Source organism: Apteryx mantelli, chromosome 25 (genome assembly GCF_036417845.1).
Source record: "Apteryx mantelli isolate bAptMan1 chromosome 25, bAptMan1.hap1, whole genome shotgun sequence".
Classification (NCBI taxonomy): Eukaryota; Metazoa; Chordata; class Aves; order Apterygiformes; family Apterygidae; genus Apteryx; species Apteryx mantelli.
In genome coordinates, this window is record NC_090002.1 from 6,836,699 (window position 1) to 6,856,182 (window position 19,484).

A 19,484-nucleotide genomic window follows, 5' to 3' on the forward strand; every position below is an offset into this window, starting at 1 on the left:
CTTTATCCGTTCATCTGCAAAATAGTAGTGTCCAACCCTCCCTCCCCTTCTCTGCCAGCCCCCCAGCTCCAGAAACTGAAGGAGAGAAGGGTGTTTTTGTTTTGTTTTTTAAAAGAAGACATTTAATTTGTTTTTATTTCAACTCAGTATTTACATCCAAGTCTAGCTCAGCCCCCAGGACGTGCTGGTTGGCCGCTGTGGAGGGAGCGTTTTCCTCTACTCCACAGCAGTGAGTCTGCCAAGGAAGTTTGCTTGAGAGCCGAGAGGACTGGGGTAAAGAGAGAGGTGCCCAGGCGCGTGTGGAGCCAGCCTGGGTGCTCACTCAGTGTGCGCCAGGGAAAACTGACTTCCCGCATCAGGAAGAGGCTGTCACTCAAAACACTGAGCCCAGGACAGCCCGGGCTTGCGCTGATGCTTCACTTTTTGAGGCTTTATTGCTTCTGTGCATATACTGCCCACTTGCCCCTCACACAGAGGGGTAGACAGCTGTTGGGACCATTCCTAGAGGGAAAGGGCAGGAAGTGCCTCTTCAAAATCGATTTCACACTCAGTGACTGCTTAAATCGCTGTAGCTCCAGGCCTACCACAGAAGACTGGGAGGTCTTGGAAGTCTTGGCCATGAAGGAGTTAATAATAGAAGACACAACCTGCCATCTCCTTCAGACAGAGGGAGTCAGTCTCCAAGGCAAGGAGCAGGAAAGTCACCGCTCTGAGCCCAAGAAAACAGCAGAGCTCCAGCAGAAGGCAGCAGCCAAGTTTCTCAGACATCCCTGCAATCAAGAGAAGAGCCCTTCACACAGGGTCACTTCGGGAGCCCAACACTGCCCACATCTGCTCTCACCACCTGCGTGGTGTACACGCTGGACGCAGGCAGCTGGACTCAGCCTCCTTCCTCGCTCATGTACCGCGTGTCTTCTGCGCGCCAGCTGGCCCAGTTCCTGCAGATCCCAACGCCTCGTGGAAAACAGGCTCGGCCTGCCTGCTCTCCCTGCCCAGGAGGCTCTGCAGGGTCTCAGCACCCATTCTCAGACACGGCTGCATCAAGTGTTACGGGTTCATGCTGGATCGCTGCTGCTGCCATGCTTATGGCTTCCTCCAGGCTCTGCTGCTCTTCTAACTAGGGGAGGAAAGACAGAGATAACACTGCCCTCCCAAAGGTGGGCTCAGTATAGGCCTGGTGTCTCTCAGGGCAGCCCCAGCAGGACAGGGGTGTGAGGAATCTAAAGCGGGTGACACAGGTGTGAAGCACAGGGGCAAAACAGGGAGACACTGTTGTGATGGGGACAGGCTGCCTACAAATGAGCGTTGTGCAAATACGAGGGGCCGCTCACGCAGGCAAGGCAGACAGCTGAGAACACCGGCGGTTGAGGACAGGATCACATACGTGGTGCTGATGTGACACAACTGGGTCAGTTGTTCAAGAAAGTGTTGGGGGGTACCACTGAGCTGGTGCCTGCTCTGCCACTTCCTGAACTTTCAGCTCTGTCCCAGCGGCACGTAGGCCCCCAGGAGCCCTCCCCAAGTTCTCTGCTCCGCAGTTTTATCCCTACATGTCCCTGCTCTCCTCAATGCACAGGACATCTGGGAGTTAAGGAGCAAGCATCCCGGAACAGAGCAGATACGGCAAAGCAAGAGGTACGTGCTGAAGCAAGTGGGTGGATGGGGATGCACAGGAGGGAAGGAAGGGGAACATGGCAGGAGCAATGCTCAGGCCTGCTCAGGGTGCTGCATGGTACCTGCACTGCAATGTGGGTGCCATTGGCAGTAGCCAGCAATGCCACCTGCTGATGACGGGGGGATGTGATGGCTGATTCCTCAGACATGACTGCCCCAGAAGTGACTATTGTAACCTGGGAAAAGTTAAGATAAAAACAATCAGGTTTTAAAAGAAAAGGTGACTCCCTTCTGGCAGGATATTTCTCTGCATGGAAGAGGGAAGGCCCCACATTTGCCCGTACCGGCTGCGTCTCAGTGCCATCAGTGTTGATCATAGTCATGGTGTGTGAGCCATCGCCTGTGAGCTCTTCCTCAGGCACTGCAAGGGCACTGCTCTGTGTCACCATGCTGATTGCACTGCCCAGGGCCTGCAGGTCTTCCTGGGATAGACTGACCTGGGTGGGATAAAAGGGGATACTTTCAGCCAGAACAGCTTTTCAGGAAGCCTTAAGTAATTCCTGTTTAGCAACACAAATGTCTCAGTAAGGAAGAAATATTCTTTCTCTGCATGCAAGACCTAGGGCACAGAGAACTCAAAGGACTTGCCCAGGGTGAGAGAACAAGTGGAGAACCTACAAACCTCGAGTCTCTGGCTCTGACCCTTTGACCACACCTGCCCTTCCCATTTAGCATCTTTTTTCTAAGCTCTTAAGTGACAGCTTGTGTATCGCTGCAGCAGGCAGCACCTCAGACTAAGGGGAAATTGTAGAGTTATTTGCGGCAGCTATTTTCCTTTGCCCTATGCCACAGAAGGAAATTTCCCCAGTCAGCACATGAGCAGCTGGTAGAGGGAAGTACGGCACAAAAACAAGGCTGCTGTTTACACACTACGAAAAAACAACCTCCAAATCCAGCCTGTGTCAGCAGAGATTGGGAGCCACCTTTTGGCAGCAGTGCAGGAGGCGAGGGATGGCAGCGCTGCACACCAGCCTGGACAAACGCCTGCAGGAGCTCGTCCGCAGACTCACCGGAAAGCGAGTCAGGGACCAGAGGCCTGCGTTCTCTACCATCTGCATCAAGACAGTGGCAGTTGGGTAAGGCTATAAGGAGGGAGCCCTCAAAACAGACAGAGCCCACAAATCTCTGGGGTCTGCTTCATACTGAAGAGAGCCCTAAAGAGAACACCAAGGTGAGGCCCAAGGTGAGGCCCAGCCCTTGCGGGACACCCGTTTAGGAGCATCAGAAAGCGCTCGGGGGAATGCAGAACACAGGCTGGGTAAAAGGCAGGATCTCCCTCAAAATAACTTCTCTTTCCTCACACTCTGGAAGCTGTTAGTGTCCATACCTGCTGTGTCCCATCCTGAGAGATAAGCGAGACCTGTGTGGCCATACCATCATCATCTTCCTCTTCGTCCTCATCTTCCTCCATCTCTGACAGGAAAGCAATATGCTGGCTCTTCAGCGGGGAGCCTCTCTCAGCAGCAGCAGCAGCTGAGTCAGGGAAGGGGAAGAGCAAAGGGGGTGAGAGAGAAGCGCCGATCAGAGCAGGAAGGCACACATGTGCGACCCTGGGACCTGCCTGTTCCCTGAAGGGCCAACACCAGAGAAGAACGCACAATCATGGTGACAACACCCCCGTGTCGATCTGGGAGGAAGGATCTTTACCTCTCCCTGTACTACAGAATGGAAAGCAGTCTGTTCCCACCCCATGACATACAAACAGGATCACGGGGAGCCCTTTACTCTTGACTGCAACACAGATCTGGGCTTGATGGGGGAGAGAGGAGGCCATAGCACAGGCCCAGGTCCAAAGGAGGAGAGCAGCTGCGGTCTCTCGCTGTTCTCTCTCTGCTTTGCCACATGGTCTGACCCAAGTCTGCTGCAGGTGATGGGGAAGTGGTTGCTCACCCTCCAGCTGCTGCTGTTCATAGAGGGCCTGTTCACTCTCCTCCGTGGCCTCCAGCTCGCCGTGGCTGCTGCGCTTGTGCATGGCCAGCGTGGAGGTCTGGCGGTAGGTCTTCCCACAACTATTGCAGGTGTAGGGCTTGCAGTGCGTGTGGACCACGTGGTGTTTGTAGAGGCTGGAGTACTCCGTGAAGCGCTTTCCACAGCCCGGCACAGTGCACATGTACGGCTTCTCTCCTATGGCAGAGGCCACAGTGACTTTTCATGCTCTACCAGCCTCACAGTGCAGAGCTTAATCTGCTCACCCTCACCACACCCGGGAAGGGATTCCCCACCAACAGGGAATAGCTGGAGACAGAGCACAGGGATAGAAGGAACTATCATCAGCCCAATAAGGCAATTCCTATTTCCTTTAACTCCCCTGGCTAGCCCCAAATCTACACCAACAAAGCACTGCCTGGAAATGGTCATTTCAGTCCCATAGATTTGCCTGCTACCACATGCCATCCGTGCTGCCAGCTGGCTGGGGAAGAGGCATCTGTGTTTTACCCTCTCCTCCTCTTACCTGTGTGGATTCTCATGTGGTTCTTGTAATTGGTGGCACTGGTGAAGCCCCTTCCGCAGTTGGGCTCCGGACACATGTAAGGCCGCTCGCCTGTGTGCGTTCGGATGTGAACCTTGCGGATGTTGGATGTGGTAAAAGAGCGGCCACAGCCCTCAAATGGGCACTTGAAGGGACGCTCACCTGCATTGACAGAGTAACACAGAATGAGAGTCCTGCTAGAACCCAGCTACCTGGGATGCTCTGGACACCTGTATCCCTTTACTCCTCCACAAGTATTACACTACTGAGACCTCAGTTCAGTTCTCACTGTTGTGAATGCCGTGTGCTGACACATTTCCTCTAGCAAACAAATCATGACGCCTACTCTTTTGCTCTGCAGTTGGTAACAGAGCCAAGAATCCCTAGTTCTACCATCTACTTGTCTGAAGATTACTTCAGTTCTACCTTGCTTCATCCAAGATATCAAAAGGCATAAACCAGACAAAGACTGAAGCGGTACTTCACCTTGGACACCCTTTCAGTGGGCATCTAGGGGATTCTCCTCCTGCATTGCTCACCTGTGTGTGTTCGGATGTGTTTCTGTAGATCCCCAGAAGTTTTGAAGGCCTTGCTACACATGTCTTCTGGACACTTGTAAGGTTTTTCACCAGTATGCGTTCTCACATGGCTCTTCAGCCCATACCCTGGCAAGGAAAGAAATCACACAATTAATTTTATAATGTGGAGGAAGTAACATGGCAAGCTGTGTACCGCCTCTCAATCTACAAACTTTTGAATGTCTGGCCTGTGTCTAGGAACCTGAACGGGATGGAATATCCAAATAGCCTAACACCACCACTGAGAATTCATCTTCTTCCCTTAACTCGTTTTGTCTGTTCATAACCAATCAAGACCCAGCAATTTCACATGCTGCAATTCTTTCTCAGAAGTTTTTAAAAGCTATGCTTATTGTGCTCCGCTGGAAAGAAGCCAGGGCTGATCCTCTCAAGAGTGGTTTGGACTGGACAGAACAGAGAACTTTTGCAAAACAGAAACTGTTACCTGTAGCAAATGCTTTCCCACAGCTTGGGAAGTCACATGTATACGGCCGATCACCTGTATGAGCCCGTTCATGTACCTAGAACAGAAAGAACAGCTCTTTAAAGTGTGGTCCAAGACAAGGAGTGTAGAGGAAGGAAAGCAGTGCAGTGAAATCTAGGTGGTGGAGAGAATCTGAAGCACTCTACTGGCTTTCACCATGGCCAACACATCTGGATCTCTCGTGGGTCAAAGTCTCTTCTCACTGACATAGTCCCATTTGCCTTTTCCCACATTAAAAATAAAACGCTTTCCCCTTGTTCTTCAAGGTCAAAAGCATCTCCCTAAAGACCTCAGAGAGAAACTCACTTTAGAGCAATGTGCTAGTGCCACAGGGTGCCTTGACCTTTTCCCTGTGGGAACCCAAGCATGCAACTCTCCGCCCTTTGTACAGCACGTGTTCTGAGCCGGCAATGCAACACGGGGACAAACCCAATCTGAGTGACTGCGCATTAGCTGCTTTACCTTTAAATGGTGGGCTGTGGTATAGAGGCGGCCACAGCCTTTGTACCCACAGCGGAAAGCTCTACTGCCAGCCTGCTGCCCCTTCTCACTGCTGTGCACTTCTTCTTGCAAATCCTGCCAAGAGATATGTGGGACCTAATTCAGTGAGCCACCACAGCAGACTTTGCAAAGTTGACATGAATCATTTCCCTCCTTGCCACACACACGCACGCACACACACATGCACCTTCAGATATCCTCACAAAAACGTGTTCCTACAAACATAGGTTGTACACACATGATGCAGTCCAGGTGACAGAGCAGGCACCCGGGAACCAGAATTTCCCAGTCCCACCTCTGAGCTCACTGGGTATTCTTGGACACACAACCCACCTCTCAATGCTTCACCTAGCTCATTTGTAAAACCTACAGCTAATGTATTTGCTCATCTTGCAGGGGAGCCCCAAAGCTTTCTTAATTACTAGCCTGCAAAGTGCTCTGAATCACGAGGAGTTTAGCCTAGTCGCAGAGATGCATCACTGAAAAATTCAGACCTGGGAAGGGACGTCGCTGGAATCCTCACTCTTCATACGGCAGGTGTTTGTTACTCCCTCCTCTTCCTCATCAGATCCCTGCAAGCAAAGACATACAGCACTGTTCATGCCTCCCCGTACAGTGCAGAACAGGTGAGCAGCCCAAGCAGGAAGCCCAAGCAGCAGAGCTGCCCCGCTCTTCTCCAAAAACCTGGGGGTGGCTGGTCCTGTCACAGCAGAAAGGTCTCCATCAGCGACCTTAAACACTGCCCAGTTGAGCACTATATTGGCACGTTCCCGGTAGCCCCTTCTCACGCAACGCTACGAGGATGGGAAAAAATGGCAGCACCCCAGATCACAGATGTTCAGATGGAGTATTGCAGTGACAACACATATTAGGATTTGGAGATAACTTAAGGGTTCTGAGGCCACTGTAACAGGGGGAAACAAGCATCATAACTCAGCCACTCCTGACATGTTAAAGGTTGGTCTTGAACTGTCGCCTGAATTGTTCATGGAAGAGAGTATCATAACCAGGTGATGTTACGAGGAATGTAGGCAAACAGAAAGAAACACCTACAAGAAGCATATAAAGCAAGGAAACAAAGTCCAAGCTGTATCATAGCAGCTCTCTGCTCTTCCCAGAACTGTGCCTGAAGTAGCTTAAGGGTAAAAGGCCCAGCACTCTGCCCGAATTAGCTAGGAAGTCCAGCAGGAGCCTGCCATGTTTCCAAGTCCTTAACTGTCAGCGACCTATGAGTGATGGCATTCCCACAGGAGCCATGTCCAGTTTCTCTTCTCAGAGTTGGCATTGCTGAGAAACAGACACACAAGGACCAACAAGGGAGGTAACTTAAACCTCAGGCCAAATGTGGACTACTACACCAGCCCCTCAGTGCTGCTGACAGACCATGAAAGAAGCGTTGGGCCCTCACCTTGCTGGCATACTGTTTTAATGCATTAATGGTCTCAGCATCAAAGGCATCATCTTCCTCCTCTCCAGCCAACTCCTCTAGCCCAGATTCTGCCTGCACTGCCAGGATGGTGCTGCCAGGCGGCACAATGACAGGACGATGTATGTAGGCAGTGGAGCCATCCTCCAGCTGGACTGCCTCGAAGGTGCTGGAGTTGTAACTCTCTGCGAGGGGAACCAACAAAGCCAAATATAAAAGAGCTGATGAGTGTCAGCTGCCGTTCATCTCCCCGGGCTACCTACAGCCTTAGAAATTCATAACGCTTCAGCAACTTATATTCCAGATGCTAAGGAAAAGATGGGGAATGCTTTTTACCTTTAGGTGTGTTGTGTATGTATGCCATACTGCCATCTTCCAACACCACTGGCTGCCCATCTTCAAAAGCTACAGACTCTAAAATAAAAGAAGAAAATTCACAAACCTTATCGGAAGACTCAGATGGGTTAGAAGGGATATGACTTTAGATGCTGAACACTACTGTATCACTCCCACGGAAGAGCACACATGAAACCCGCTTGCTTGCATGGGAAGTCTGCCGCAATTATAGGCTGTAAGATACCATCTGAGCCCTTCAGTCATGAATTATGAGGTTTTTAAGGCTTCATGCATAACTTGATAGCATTTCTTTGGTTGTTTGGGGTAATGCAGTAACCTGTATCTCACCAATTCCAAGATGCCAGGTTACATCCCAGACAAGATGGAAAGCTCTGGCACAGTGGTTTGTAAAGGAGAACACACACATCCCATGGCAGAGGGAGCAGGGGTGAGAAAGACGACTCTTGGCAGGTTTGGAGGTAGAGAAGAAGATGAAGGGATGAAAGGAGCACAGCCAGGCATACAAGGCGGGTTTCAAACAACCTTCTGAGAACAAAAAAGGGAGGTGCCACACAAGGAGCATGAGAGAAGGAGGGGAGGATGGCCCAGAGCAACAGACTTCTTTCTACCTGCCCTTTTACAACAGCTCATCGTGGCTGGGGAAGATTCCTCCATGACACATGAAAGGAATTCCCATCACCCCTCAGCTTAGTTAATGTCACCTCATTTCAGAGCTGATAGACCAATGACCAAAATGACAGGGCTTCCAACAGCCTTCCCCCTCTGGCCCCCTCCCCCCAAAAACTAATCTGGGGTAATATATATCTTATAGTTCAGAGGGAGTTTCTGTCTAGCTGCTCTCAGATCAAACAAACTTTGTTTGGGTTCTGTATGATTAACACATGTACGCAGAGAGCATATGCAAAAACCACACAGCTCACTGGCCTTGCTCATAGTCTTGTGATCTGTTAGACTTGCAAACTGTGAGAAAGCCCACAGGCAAAACTCTTAACATTCATAACGTTTAACAAGCATGTGCTTACACCACCAGCAAATCCTGACTTCTTGTCGGCTTCCTGAGGATTTCACAGGAAACCATGCATCCTAAGTCCTTGCTCATTCAGCCTCAAAACCAGGGGCAAGACCAAAAACCACACCTAAAAAGATCCCTTAAAGTTAGTGCTGAGAGAGGAGGCCCAATTGCTGGGACACAGAAGATTTCAGTCAAACCTACGATGTCCTTCTAGAAAAAAAAAAGGTAAATTTAGGGTCCTCACCTTTCTGAACAGTCACCTGATGGATGTAAGCTGTGGTCCCATCTTCAAGTTCAATGACTTGCCCTTCAATCAGCTTTTCACCTGAAACAGTTAAGAAATACCATCAGAAGTGCTTGCAGAGTTCACGATCTTCCTGGTTCAGCAAGCTGTCCCCTTTGTTGTGTCTTCTCAAGGAAGCCAGTCACACAGAAAGCCAGTGAAACTGTTACTTATAAGCAGTTATTTATCAAGCCTTCCCCTGAACAGTGGTGGATGCACTTAATTTTCCATAAACGCTGGAGTCTCCCTCTCCTAGACAGGAGGATAAGGACAAAAAAATCTCAGTCAGTACTTGTTTATGAGCTACCCTTCACAGCCCCTTAAGCCAATAAGCAAAAGAATGATGTATGCTAAGCATTTTAGATCTAAAGCAGAAACCAACCACACTTGCACTGCAGAAGAACTCATTTGGGAGCTTTCAATGGCACCAGCAGCAGACTGAACATTTCTTTTCTTCTACTTTGGTTGAGGGTCAATTCTTGGAAAAGAAATTACAGGCCCTAAAAGGCTGAGCGTTGCTACTCTTGGTGGGTTGTGAAAAATGGAATCTTAAAACAGTGCAACTGTCTGAGTAACCTCTCACTCTGACAAAAAATTTCTATGATAACATTTTAGTTACCCAGATATCTGATGCAGAGAGGTCACTGCTCCAGCTCATTTGAACACTAGGGATCCAGGTTGCTTTCACCTAGTGGAAAGTGTTAGGGGTCATGAGACCTAACTGTTTTCAAGATAGCCCAAGTCTGTGAATATAACAAACTTGCAGTGAGTTCATATGGAAAAGAAAGCAAGACAGCAATCACAAGAACCTCAATGGTCCTACAAACGTGTTCTGTAGGCTGGAATATAGCCCACTCCTTTTCTCAGGAACAGTGGGTGGCAGAGGAAGGAACATCTTATGAACACCAAAACGAGGACAGGTGTTGAATTTGCACCGCTATCACTTCAACTAACAAACACTTAGCTCAGCACCCCTTTGAATGAGAAAAGCATTAGCATGAACCAAACTCTATGCTCCTTAGGGAAGTAAAACGCCCTGCTTGACTTCAGGGGGAGTTTTGCTTGAACAGGGTGAACTCCATTTCCCTAGTTGTCCCTGAAGGAATGGGGCTCACTCCAGTTTGAGCCGAACTTCCATGTTATGCTGCAACAGCTCTCCTATCTCCAAAGCTTTATTTTCAAATCAGAGATATGTTTTATTTTTGCTGCATCACTCTCCTGTGCAAATTTAACAGATAACTGCAAGTTTCCTGTACGAAGCAACTGTATGAGATATCTGACAGCATGCCAGGGGGACACTTTCAATAAGTCCAATTTCACAGGCTCATTCAAGACACTTTTAGATTTCATAGCCCCCCAAAATCATTACCTTTGACAGCCTGCTGAATGTAGGCTGTCGTCCCGTCACTAAGGGTCACTGCTTGCAGGCCCAAGCTCTCCATCCTGCCCTGATGACTGCTCCTCAGACATGAATTTCACTTTATTCAGTGTGCTCTCAGAGAGCGCCAGGAGCCAGAGCAAGAGATTTGTGGAACAATGAGTTTTAAGCCTTAAATAAAAAGAACATTGTAAATTATATTTTCTCCCAATGTATACTCATTTTTGCATACTAAGAAAGGCTCCAGTGGCAAACAGTATTTTGGAGACTATAAGGGATTACACTGGACAAAAGATGCACCCCTTCCCATACCAATGGCATGATTTTTTTTTAAACAAGCAAGGCTAACAATCTATTCTGCTGACAAACAGAAGAGAAGGCTTATCAAAGTGGTGCAGACTTTTTCTAGAGATAGTGTAGATACCATACTTAACCCCTCCTTGACCCTCAAATGATGTGCAAGGAAGGTTTCCAAGTACTTTAAAGCCTCAACCTACAGGGTGAGGGTGTCCTGTGCTGCAAGAGAGGGACAGGATGATGAGTGGTGTCCCTGGAAGCACCTTCACTCTCTCCTCGCTTCCCTGTCTAATTCCCAGCCTTCTGAGGAGCAGGATTTCTGGCCGGGGGCAGATGATCTTACACCCAGCCCCCGGCAAGGACACGTTGCTAAAGCAGCACTCCTCTGATAAATTATCTTCCGCTGCAGCTGCAGGGGACTCTTTGTCAGTCATCTCCGAGATAGCCCAGTATTTTATCGCTTTTATTTCCAGGAACAAGCCCGACGGCTCTGTCCGCCACCGCAGCCCCCCGGGGTCGCGCTCGCCGCCTCACGACATGGCGGCGGCTGCGCCCCGAGGGCGGGGAGGGCGCCGGGCGCCACGGCGAGCCCCGAGGGCGGCGGCGGGGCAGACCCGGTGTCCTGAGGGCGGCGGGGGGTACTGAACCCCCCCCCACCAGCTTCCCCCTCCGTGGCGCGGCCGGGAGAGGCGGCAGCACCCGCCGGGCCCGGCGGCCCCTCGGCCGCCATCTCCCCCCTCACTTCCCCTCAGGCTTCCCCCCCACCGCTAGCACCGACCTGAGGAAACCCGACGGGGCCGAGTCCGCCGCCTGACCGCCATGCACCGGGGCCCAGCCCCTGCACGCGCCGCCCCGCAACCTGCATAGCAGCAGCACTCCCTGCCGCGTTTCGGCCACTCGCCAACCCGGCATCCAGGTTCCGGGGCCGCAGAGGCTCCGCCCCCCGGGACGCGGCGCCTGGGCCCGTGTAGGGCGAGAAAGCCGCTGAGCGGTCAGGGCGCATGCGCGGCCATTCCCCGCATGCGCCATGCGCGCATTGACGCCGCCAGGCTGAACTTGCCCTCAGAGGCCTTGCTATTGCCCAGTTAGGGGAAACCACAGGCCTGTGCGCCGCCTTAGCAACGGCGGTGCCTCCAGAAGCAGCGGGGAAGGAGGAATAGGGTTAAATAAACTCCTTGCTGGCATAACTGCTGCCTTCCCTGCTGCACTTGTCCCTGGTCACGCCTGCCTGCCGACCCTGGCACCTCACACACCTGCATGTTTGTGAAGAGCTGGCAACCAGGCTACCTCCATGCTTAAATTTAATCACGGCTGCTTTACTGGTCCCCGAGGGAAAAAACCTGGCTCACCCACAAGATATTGCACTCACAGGCTGAACACGAGGCCTTTTGAGACCTCCTCAAGAACTGCTCGCACCGGGGCTGCATTCAGGCAGTCGGCACACTGCAGAGGGCAGCTCAAACGTCTCCTAAAATCTGGGCTCTGATGCCGCTGATTTTCACTGCATCCTATCTCCTTCCCTGGGGCTGCTGAGGAGACGCAAAGGCTCACGGGCAGGTTTGGCCGTTTATCTGCGACGAAATCTCCGAGACTGCTGGAGGTTTTGTGCCTTGGTTAGGATGGCAGGCTGCCTGGGAGACTGCTGGTAGCAAAATGAGATTCCAAGGCGACATGCCCCCTGTGCCATCACCGCCGCCTCGATAAGTCCTTTAACCGACAGAGGAGCCCACAGGAGGGAGACGCTCCGCCAGCAGCCTGCGCCACACTCAGCATTGGCGCCGCCGCCAGCCCGCGCCACACTCCGCCACACCCAGCATGGCGCCGCGTTGCGACGTGCGCCCAACTCTCGCGAGACCCCGCCCCTACTTATAGCGCGCGTGGCGCCACCTTGCCCTTTCGGCCCCGGCGAGCCGCCGCCATGAGGTGAGTGTCGCGGCCGCGCTGCGCCATCCGCCGCCATCCGCGCCCGGCGGGGCGGCTCGGGCCACCGGCAGGGCCCAGGCAGCGGGGGGGAGCCGCGATCGGGGCCTTGTCCCCCCCGCCGCGGCCTGCAGGCGCCCGATGGACCGGGAAAGGCCTGGGGCGGCCCTGCCGCAGCCCCCGGTGCCTGAGCCCGGCTTGTCTTTCCCCCCCGCAGCAGCAAAGTCTCCCGCGACACCCTGTACGAGGCGGTGAAGGAGGTGCTGCAAGGGAGCAAGACCAAGCGGCGCAAGTAAGAGCCCTGCGCCGCGAAAAGCGCCCGCCGCGCTTTAGGCCCCGGCGCCTGGCCAAGGTCCCGCTCCCAGGCCGGCCGGGCCCTCACGGGAGCGGCTTCTCTCTGCCTTCCCTCAGGTTTGTGGAGACTGTGGAGCTGCAGATCAGCCTGAAGAACTATGACCCGCAGAAAGACAAGCGTTTCTCCGGCACCGTCAGGTTCGGCATCCTCTAGCTCCCACCCAGCCTTCAGCCTGCGCCCCTCTGCCGCTGGGCCCCGCCGAGTGGCGGGGCAGCTGCTCGGCCCCACGGCAGGAGGGCGCAGTGCTGAACCGCCCGGGTAGTTCAGACCACCCCTCCCGAGTGGGTGCGGCTGGACGGACCCCTACCCTGGGTCTTAAAACATGAGGGGAGGTGTGGGAAGGCCGCTGTGCTGACCCCACCGACCTGCTGGAGAAGGCAGGTTAGAAGCTGTGGAGGAGGATTCCCAGGCGCTGTGGTAAGGTATCTCTGTGACAGCTCCCTTAGAGGCATGTGTGGCACTGACAGTTCGGAGTAATGCAGACCTTCTCCCCTTCCCAGGCTGAAGTCGACTCCACGGCCCAAGTTCTCAGTCTGCCTGCTGGGGGACCAGCAGCACTGTGATGAGGCCAAAGCAGTTGACATTCCTCACATGGATATAGAGGCTCTGAAGAAACTCAACAAAAACAAGAAGTTGGTGAAGAAGCTGGGTGAGTGGGGGCATGAAGTGGGTTCTTGGAGTATGCTGGCTAGTTTGAGGGGGAGGGGGGGCTGAGTAAACAGTACAGTTGTTCCCCATACTCAGATTTCCATGTCATGGTTAACTGCAAGAAAGAGAAAGCCAACCATAGTCAGCCTTAAGTATCAGCATCCACATAGAAACTACCCAGAAGAGCCAACAGCCTGGTTTAAAAGGTCTGACAGAGCTGACTGACAGGTCAACCCTTCAGGGATGCAGGGAATATTGATTGCCCTTTCCAGGAAGAAGGGATAAAGGAAAACTGCTCCTTTCTCCCTGAAAATTTCACCCTTAGATGTTCTTTATTCTCCTGATCAGAGAGTCAGAGTGCAGCAAAGGCCAAGCAGAACTAGAGAGAAGCAAAACTTCAGTTTGATTTATTCCTGCAGTACTTAAGTGAACAGAATGGAATTTGCTTATTTTCCCTTGGTAATAGAAAAAAATAATTCCCTCCCTGCAAAGTCAGTCATTTTGATACACATTTCATGCAGACAAGGAAAGTTTCCCACTGAATCCAGGATTAGTCATGGAGCCATAAGTGATTATGAAGCACACCAATTTGACATAGGATGCCCCTGCTGTAAGCTAAGCCATTCTCAGATATAGGGTGTTACCTATCCACACATGCACAGAATACGCTACAAGACTCCTGGTAGATCTCAGAGTTGAGCTTTAAGCATAGTTCAGCAAATACTAACTTCAGGGAAATAAGGTACATTCAGTAAGTGCACGGGATTGCTGGCAGGGTGTGAAGCTTGGTCCTGGCAGGCATGGCTGGTGTGGCAGAAGTGATTTCTAATACAGTATTGAGAAAAACAGCTTAGACTCAGGCAGCATTCTAGAAATGCATGAAGGTGTGTATTGAGGGAAATGGAGCAGCGCAGTTTCAGTTGAGCGCTCGAGCTCTGTGCAAGAGCTTGAGCACTTCCTTACCTGCATTCGTTCTCTCCTTGCAGCTAAGAAGTACGATGCCTTTCTGGCTTCAGAGTCCTTGATCAAGCAGATTCCTCGGATCCTGGGTCCAGGTCTGAACAAAGCTGGGAAATTCCCTTCTCTCCTCACTCACAATGAGAACCTGGTGGCCAAGGTTGATGAGGTCAAATCTACCATCAAATTTCAGATGAAGAAGGTAAAGAACACAGGGCTTTCCATCTTCAAAGCAGTTACATTCCCCCCCGCTGTGGCAGATGGCCACTTGTATATGGTTGCGTTCTCTGGTCTGGACTGTAGGTGTCCCTGCAGGAGTTTCTTCCTAAAACAGCTGCTAGTGATAAGTACCAGTACTCTTCTGTGCAGCAAAGGGACACAATAACCAGAGTATTCAGCTGCTAACTGGAAAGGAGGAGTAATTTATCTGTGGCTGAAAGATCTTGGAGCAAATAATTAGGAGAGAGTCTTGATGTTCCAGTGCTGAGCGCAATTGGTCATAATTAACACTTCTCACAGTAAGTGGGTGACACTTACAGGGTGGGGCCTCCTAGCCAGACATGCCCCAGTGGGTTTGTGCCCACAGCAGTGCTTTGTCAGAGACAAGTTTGGGACTTGACTCTGCAAGTGAGCTTTGCCGCAGCTCTGTAGATAGCTGCTCTTACTGTCAAGAGATGTCAAAGAGAGCCAACTCCCTAAAACCAAAATAATCCTGTTCAGGCATTTTAATCTCGTGGCAGTAGTCTAAATGTGACTCGGGGGTATTATTCAGAATTAACAGCTCTGCTAGCTGAGGTGCATCCTTGGACTCCAGCTGATCTAGGCCTGAGGGCACAACAACTGGAAGGGCACAGCAAATGTGATAGTTTGCAAATGCTTCAGCGTTTTAAGTAACTGAGCTAATGATGTCCTGACACTTTTCTTGTCAGCTCGCTCATCAATCCTTTTGTTTTCAGCCTGGGGGGAGTGTTGGCTTACAAGCTTCCTCACAGGGCTGGCAGGCAGAGGCTTAGCCTGTGTGTGTGCTATGCACAGAAATAAAGTGCTGGTGGCTAGTGCCAAAACTAAAAGTGAAGTTGGCACTGTGCTTAGCAGTTAAGTTTGGAGCTAATAGCCTGTACTGCATTGGGTTAGTGGTTTGCAGGACACATGCCAGTGCTGCCTAATGAATACAGCATGGGAGCAGAGTTAAACTAGAGGTCTGTTCAGCAGCGTTACACATCCTTCCTGGGGCTTAGTTTTCCTATCTGGAAGATAGTGATGGTTGCTGCCTTCTGCAAGTCACCTTTGCACTCTGAGGAAGCCAGACCTGTGCAAGCTGATGTTCAGAGATTGCATCCGGATGCTACTGTGCATGTTCATGGGAGCCACATGGCAAATATAGTGAGCACTTTGGAAACGTGGATCCATTGATAAGCTGGAGAAGGCATGTGGAGCTGATAGAACATGAGGTTAAGATCTGGAATGTTTGAATTTCCACTTCTTCTAGTATGAGAGCTATGATATGTAAAAATATAAGTTATTTAAGAGATTCTGCACTTGCTCTCACATGGTATAGAGGGGTTTGAAGCTGTAAGGATTATATTCCTTCAAGACTTAAGGAATCTAGTCCAAAGAGAAGTTCTACCAATGTTAAACTTGCATGTTTAGCCTGCAGATACCTGTGCAAAAACTACTACTGGGTTGTCTTTAACACTACAGCGGTTATGCTTTTAGCTTAGTTCTGCATTGCTGTGCCACTTTTGTCAGTCATTTAGCTGTAATCTTTGGTTTCCCTGAAAAGCCTCTACCTGTGTGAGTGATCTTGGTGTCCTTGTCCCCAGGTGCTCTGTCTGGCAGTGGCTGTTGGTCATGTGAAGATGACAGAGGATGAACTTGTCTACAACATTCACTTGGCCATCAACTTCCTGGTGTCCTTGCTGAAAAAGAACTGGCAGAACGTGCGTGCATTGTATATCAAGAGCACCATGGGGAAGCCCCAGCGCCTCTATTAGCTGGGCAACAATAAACTTTTAGGATACCTACAGCTGTGTGTTTGGTTGTGTTTCTCCAAAGCTTGTTGGGAAGGGAGGGTTATTTAAAAAGCTGCCCACTTTCTTAAAGCAGGAAAGATCTTGAATGCTGTGGTAAGGGGATAGGGACATAAGCTTAACTGAAACTTCAGACTCAGTTTGAATGGGAGCTTTTTTGAGGAAAGAACAACACAGGCCAATTCCTCATGCAAAGAAACGACCACAGCATCCTGTGCTGAGAGCAGAGCAGGAGGGGGAAACAGCCCTGTTAAACCTTCTAGAATAGGTAAAACTGGGGCTGTTGCCCCAAAGTTAGAGGTTTGCTTTGCAAGTCTAACTAATATTCCTGGGAACCTCTCTTGCTCTCAGCAGCCATGCTTTAGCCAGGGAAGCGCCTGGATCCTCTTAGCTCCTCTGTAGAGGGGTCACTTACCTTGTGCTCAGCTTGCCAGTGCAGCTTGTCCTCCAGCACTCTGCTCTGCCCTGTCCAGGGCTCTGGCTGGTGGGGCAGTCACATTTATAGGGTGCTGCTGCTGCCCATGCAGCAACCAATGACTGGGGCTGGGGGATCCTGCCCAGCAGCAGCTTGTGAGGGCTTGATGGATGTTTCCCTGCCCCAGCTGGTCCCAGTTACCTGTAGTGCTTGGAGCAAAGGGAGGGTGCTGGTCAGCAAGGAGGTTGGGGGGGCTTGGAGGAGCCATTTGGGGCAATGAGGGTGTTGGAGGAGGCAGAATGGGAGTGACACCTGCAAAGCAGGGGACAGGGAGGATCACTAGGGTGGGGAAGTGTGGATGGGGGCATAACCTGGGAAGGAAACGGGCTGGTGGGTGCAGGGAAGGATGACTGGCTCCCCTACTGCTTCTGGGTGCAGCAACTGTTATCTTAGCCTAGGGAACACAGAGATGGACCCAAAGTAAAGATCGTTTCTCATTACTGCCACTTCCCTCTGGGCCTGCAGAGTGAGCTAAGCTAGTCCCAGTCCAACTCCAGCACCTGGTGGGGAGGGCAAAGGAAGCCAAAGCCAAGCAGAAACTAAGCTAAGCATAAGATCCATAATGTTCTCATTAGGCACAGCCTACCCCCAGCATGTTCTGGGGGTAAAAATGAGATATGTTACATCATGTTAATAAACATAAAAAAATACATTGGGTAATGGCGGGTGAGCTTGTGAAAGTCTATAGGATTTAAGCTTCTGAGACCTATGCCCTTGAAAGAAGCTCGTCCTAGCCTCTGAAGGAACAAAACAATGAAAATAGCTTTGGATCCTGCTGTTAGAAACCTTTAAAATAAACGCCAGAGTCAGTTTCTGAAAGATCAACACAACACCAAGAAATTCCATTTAATAATTAAAAAAAGACAATACAAAATGCAAACATTTCTTTTTACAAAGTTCAGATACATTTTTTTTTTTTAATCAAGTGCAAATAACTTTATGAACTACATCTTTCTCATTACTGGAATCATTTTGCTGAAGATGGTAAGTTGTGGCCCACTGCAAAAGGCAGATATAAATATTCCAACATGAAAAAAAAAACAACCCTTAGTTATGTTTACTACGTTGAAACATTCAATACATCAGAGAGGTGGCTGATGCAGTTTTCAGCCTTTCGAACCTTTTCCGAGTCATCTAGCAGGGCATGGGGTGGGAGTGAAGAAAGGGATTTAACCGCAGCGTGGTGGCTCTTTCCAATGGCCCTGTGAATTTTTTCATTCTGTTTTTTGAGACTGGTAGTGAAAGGAGGGGAAGGTTATGTTACCAGATACCGTTGTTTATACCAGAAGGCTGCGCGATGCAGGACGGTCACCCTGGCAGCCCTGGAGTGACGTTTCACTGCCTCCTGGCCATGGGCGACCAGAGATTGTGGCCACCTCGGTAGCTGAAGGGAGACAACTGCTTGCTGGAGGTTTTAAGTAGCAGTTCCCTCTGACTGTAACCACTCCTGCATCCTCCGGATGTCAAAAGGATGCTGTGTGGATGCCAAAGGATGATTTTTGGGGGAATAGCGCTCATAGGAAAGAGCCCTTGAATGCCACAACCAAAGGACAACAAGGAAGACCCTAGCGATGCATGATGTGCCACCCAACACGCCTTGCCAAAACCGCCTTGAGGGTGCTCAGCACAGATGCAAAATGAGGCGAGCAGGACTGACAGTGGCTCTTGAAGCCACCCACGTGCAGTGACCCAACCCAACGCACCGGTGCCCTGCGCGTTGCCAACACAGCGTACGGCTGCTCTCGCGTGCTCATGCTCCCAGCGGTGAGCCAACACCTGGGCACTGCAGCGCTGCACAGGGTTGGAGCAACAGAAGCCCCGGTATTAAATTAGCAAAGATTAAGAAACTCCTCTGTGGGCATGAGTGGCTGCGTCGCACTGAGGCCACCACAAAGTACAGCAGGATTAGTCATTCCTGCTTTGTTTTTTCTAAATATGAAAGACGCTTTCAACAGTCACCGCTCTGCTGCAACTGCCCCAGAGCAATAAAAAAAAAAAAAACTCCAAATCCCTGCAACAGCTTTTGTGCATCAAAGCAGCTGCTTTCAGACACCAACCAAGTGACAAACATCTCAGCCCACAGATGTCAAACTTCCAAACAGGCTTGGAGCCGGGCGGCAGGAGGGGTAAACCCACAGCTGCTATGAATCAGTGCAGACTTTTCCAACGAATGCATCTTGGGGACAAACCTCAGCTCCGTTCTGCCAGCGCTAATCCAACCTACAGCTCCTAATAAAGCCCAGAACAAGCTCTCGGGGCGGTTCAGCAGCACAGACAGCTCGCAAAGAGAAAATGCGGGTGAGCAGCTGCCTCCCCGTTTCAGCAAGGACCGACCCGGGGCTCACAGCCCCGAAAGCCTGGGCCATCGGGGGAATGGACAGAGCAATAAATAATCATTCGTTAAGAGCCTGCGCTGTGTCTCCCAAGGAGCAGGGCTCTTCCCAGATGTGGGCTAGGGACAGCCCGAGACAAGCAGGGATGGGGATGGAAGGAAGGGAAGGGAACCGCAAACAGGAAAGCTGTACACAAGTTGACCACATTTACTCCTGGCAGCTCCGGGTCTTTGAGAGGATCAAGATGGGGATGAAGTCACAGCGCCGCGAGGGAAGATGACGGCCAAAAGCTGATGGGAGGGCTGG

General features: G+C 51.0%; 2 protein-coding genes across 4 annotated transcripts; one reads left to right on the plus strand and one right to left on the minus strand.

Moving 5' to 3' along the window:
• Positions 1 to 91: 91 nt before the first annotated feature.
• ZNF76 (zinc finger protein 76) lies at positions 92 to 12,267 on the minus strand. 3 transcript variants are annotated; one of them, XM_067310814.1, is made up of 15 exons: positions 11,830 to 12,267; positions 10,155 to 10,334; positions 8,747 to 8,827; positions 7,470 to 7,547; positions 7,116 to 7,318; positions 6,202 to 6,279; positions 5,669 to 5,782; positions 5,168 to 5,243; positions 4,684 to 4,809; positions 4,127 to 4,306; positions 3,565 to 3,798; positions 3,002 to 3,147; positions 1,959 to 2,111; positions 1,737 to 1,850; positions 92 to 1,117 (listed from the first exon to the last, which is right to left on the minus strand). In XM_067310814.1, exons 2-15 carry the CDS (start codon positions 10,225 to 10,227, stop codon positions 1,013 to 1,015), a joined length of 1,761 nt encoding a protein of 586 aa, XP_067166915.1. In that variant the 5' UTR covers positions 10,228 to 10,334; positions 11,830 to 12,267; the 3' UTR covers positions 92 to 1,012. The 3 variants fall into 3 exon arrangements, with proteins under 3 accessions (XP_067166915.1, XP_067166914.1, XP_067166916.1); XM_067310813.1 differs by lacking the exon at positions 11,830 to 12,267 and adding an exon at positions 11,239 to 11,332; XM_067310815.1 differs by lacking the exons at positions 3,565 to 3,798; positions 11,830 to 12,267 and adding an exon at positions 11,239 to 11,333.
• Positions 12,268 to 12,317: 50 nt separating this feature from the next.
• RPL10A (ribosomal protein L10a) lies at positions 12,318 to 16,366 on the plus strand. Its single transcript, XM_067310816.1, has 6 exons — positions 12,318 to 12,383; positions 12,598 to 12,672; positions 12,792 to 12,872; positions 13,236 to 13,384; positions 14,370 to 14,542; positions 16,164 to 16,366. Exons 1-6 carry the CDS (start codon positions 12,379 to 12,381, stop codon positions 16,332 to 16,334), a joined length of 654 nt encoding a protein of 217 aa, XP_067166917.1. The 5' UTR covers positions 12,318 to 12,378; the 3' UTR covers positions 16,335 to 16,366.
• Positions 16,367 to 19,484: the final 3,118 nt, after the last annotated feature.

Bases quoted from the DNA above. Each gene is read 5' to 3' on its own strand.
- ZNF76 (XM_067310814.1), bottom strand. From the start codon at position 10,227: ATGGAGAGCTTGGGCCTGCAAGCAGTGACCCTTAGTGACGGGACGACA. The intron at 8,828-10,154 runs GTAATGATTTTG...TAACTGTTTCAG, and splicing joins CATTCAGCAGGCTGTCAAAG to GTGAAAAGCTGATTGAAGGG. The intron at 2,112-3,001 runs GTATGGACACTA...TATCCCACCCAG, and splicing joins CTCAGGATGGGACACAGCAG to GTCAGTCTATCCCAGGAAGA.
- RPL10A (XM_067310816.1), top strand. The intron at 12,873-13,235 runs GTTCGGCATCCT...TCCCCTTCCCAG, and splicing joins CGTTTCTCCGGCACCGTCAG to GCTGAAGTCGACTCCACGGC. The intron at 14,543-16,163 runs GTAAAGAACACA...CCTTGTCCCCAG, and splicing joins TCAAATTTCAGATGAAGAAG to GTGCTCTGTCTGGCAGTGGC.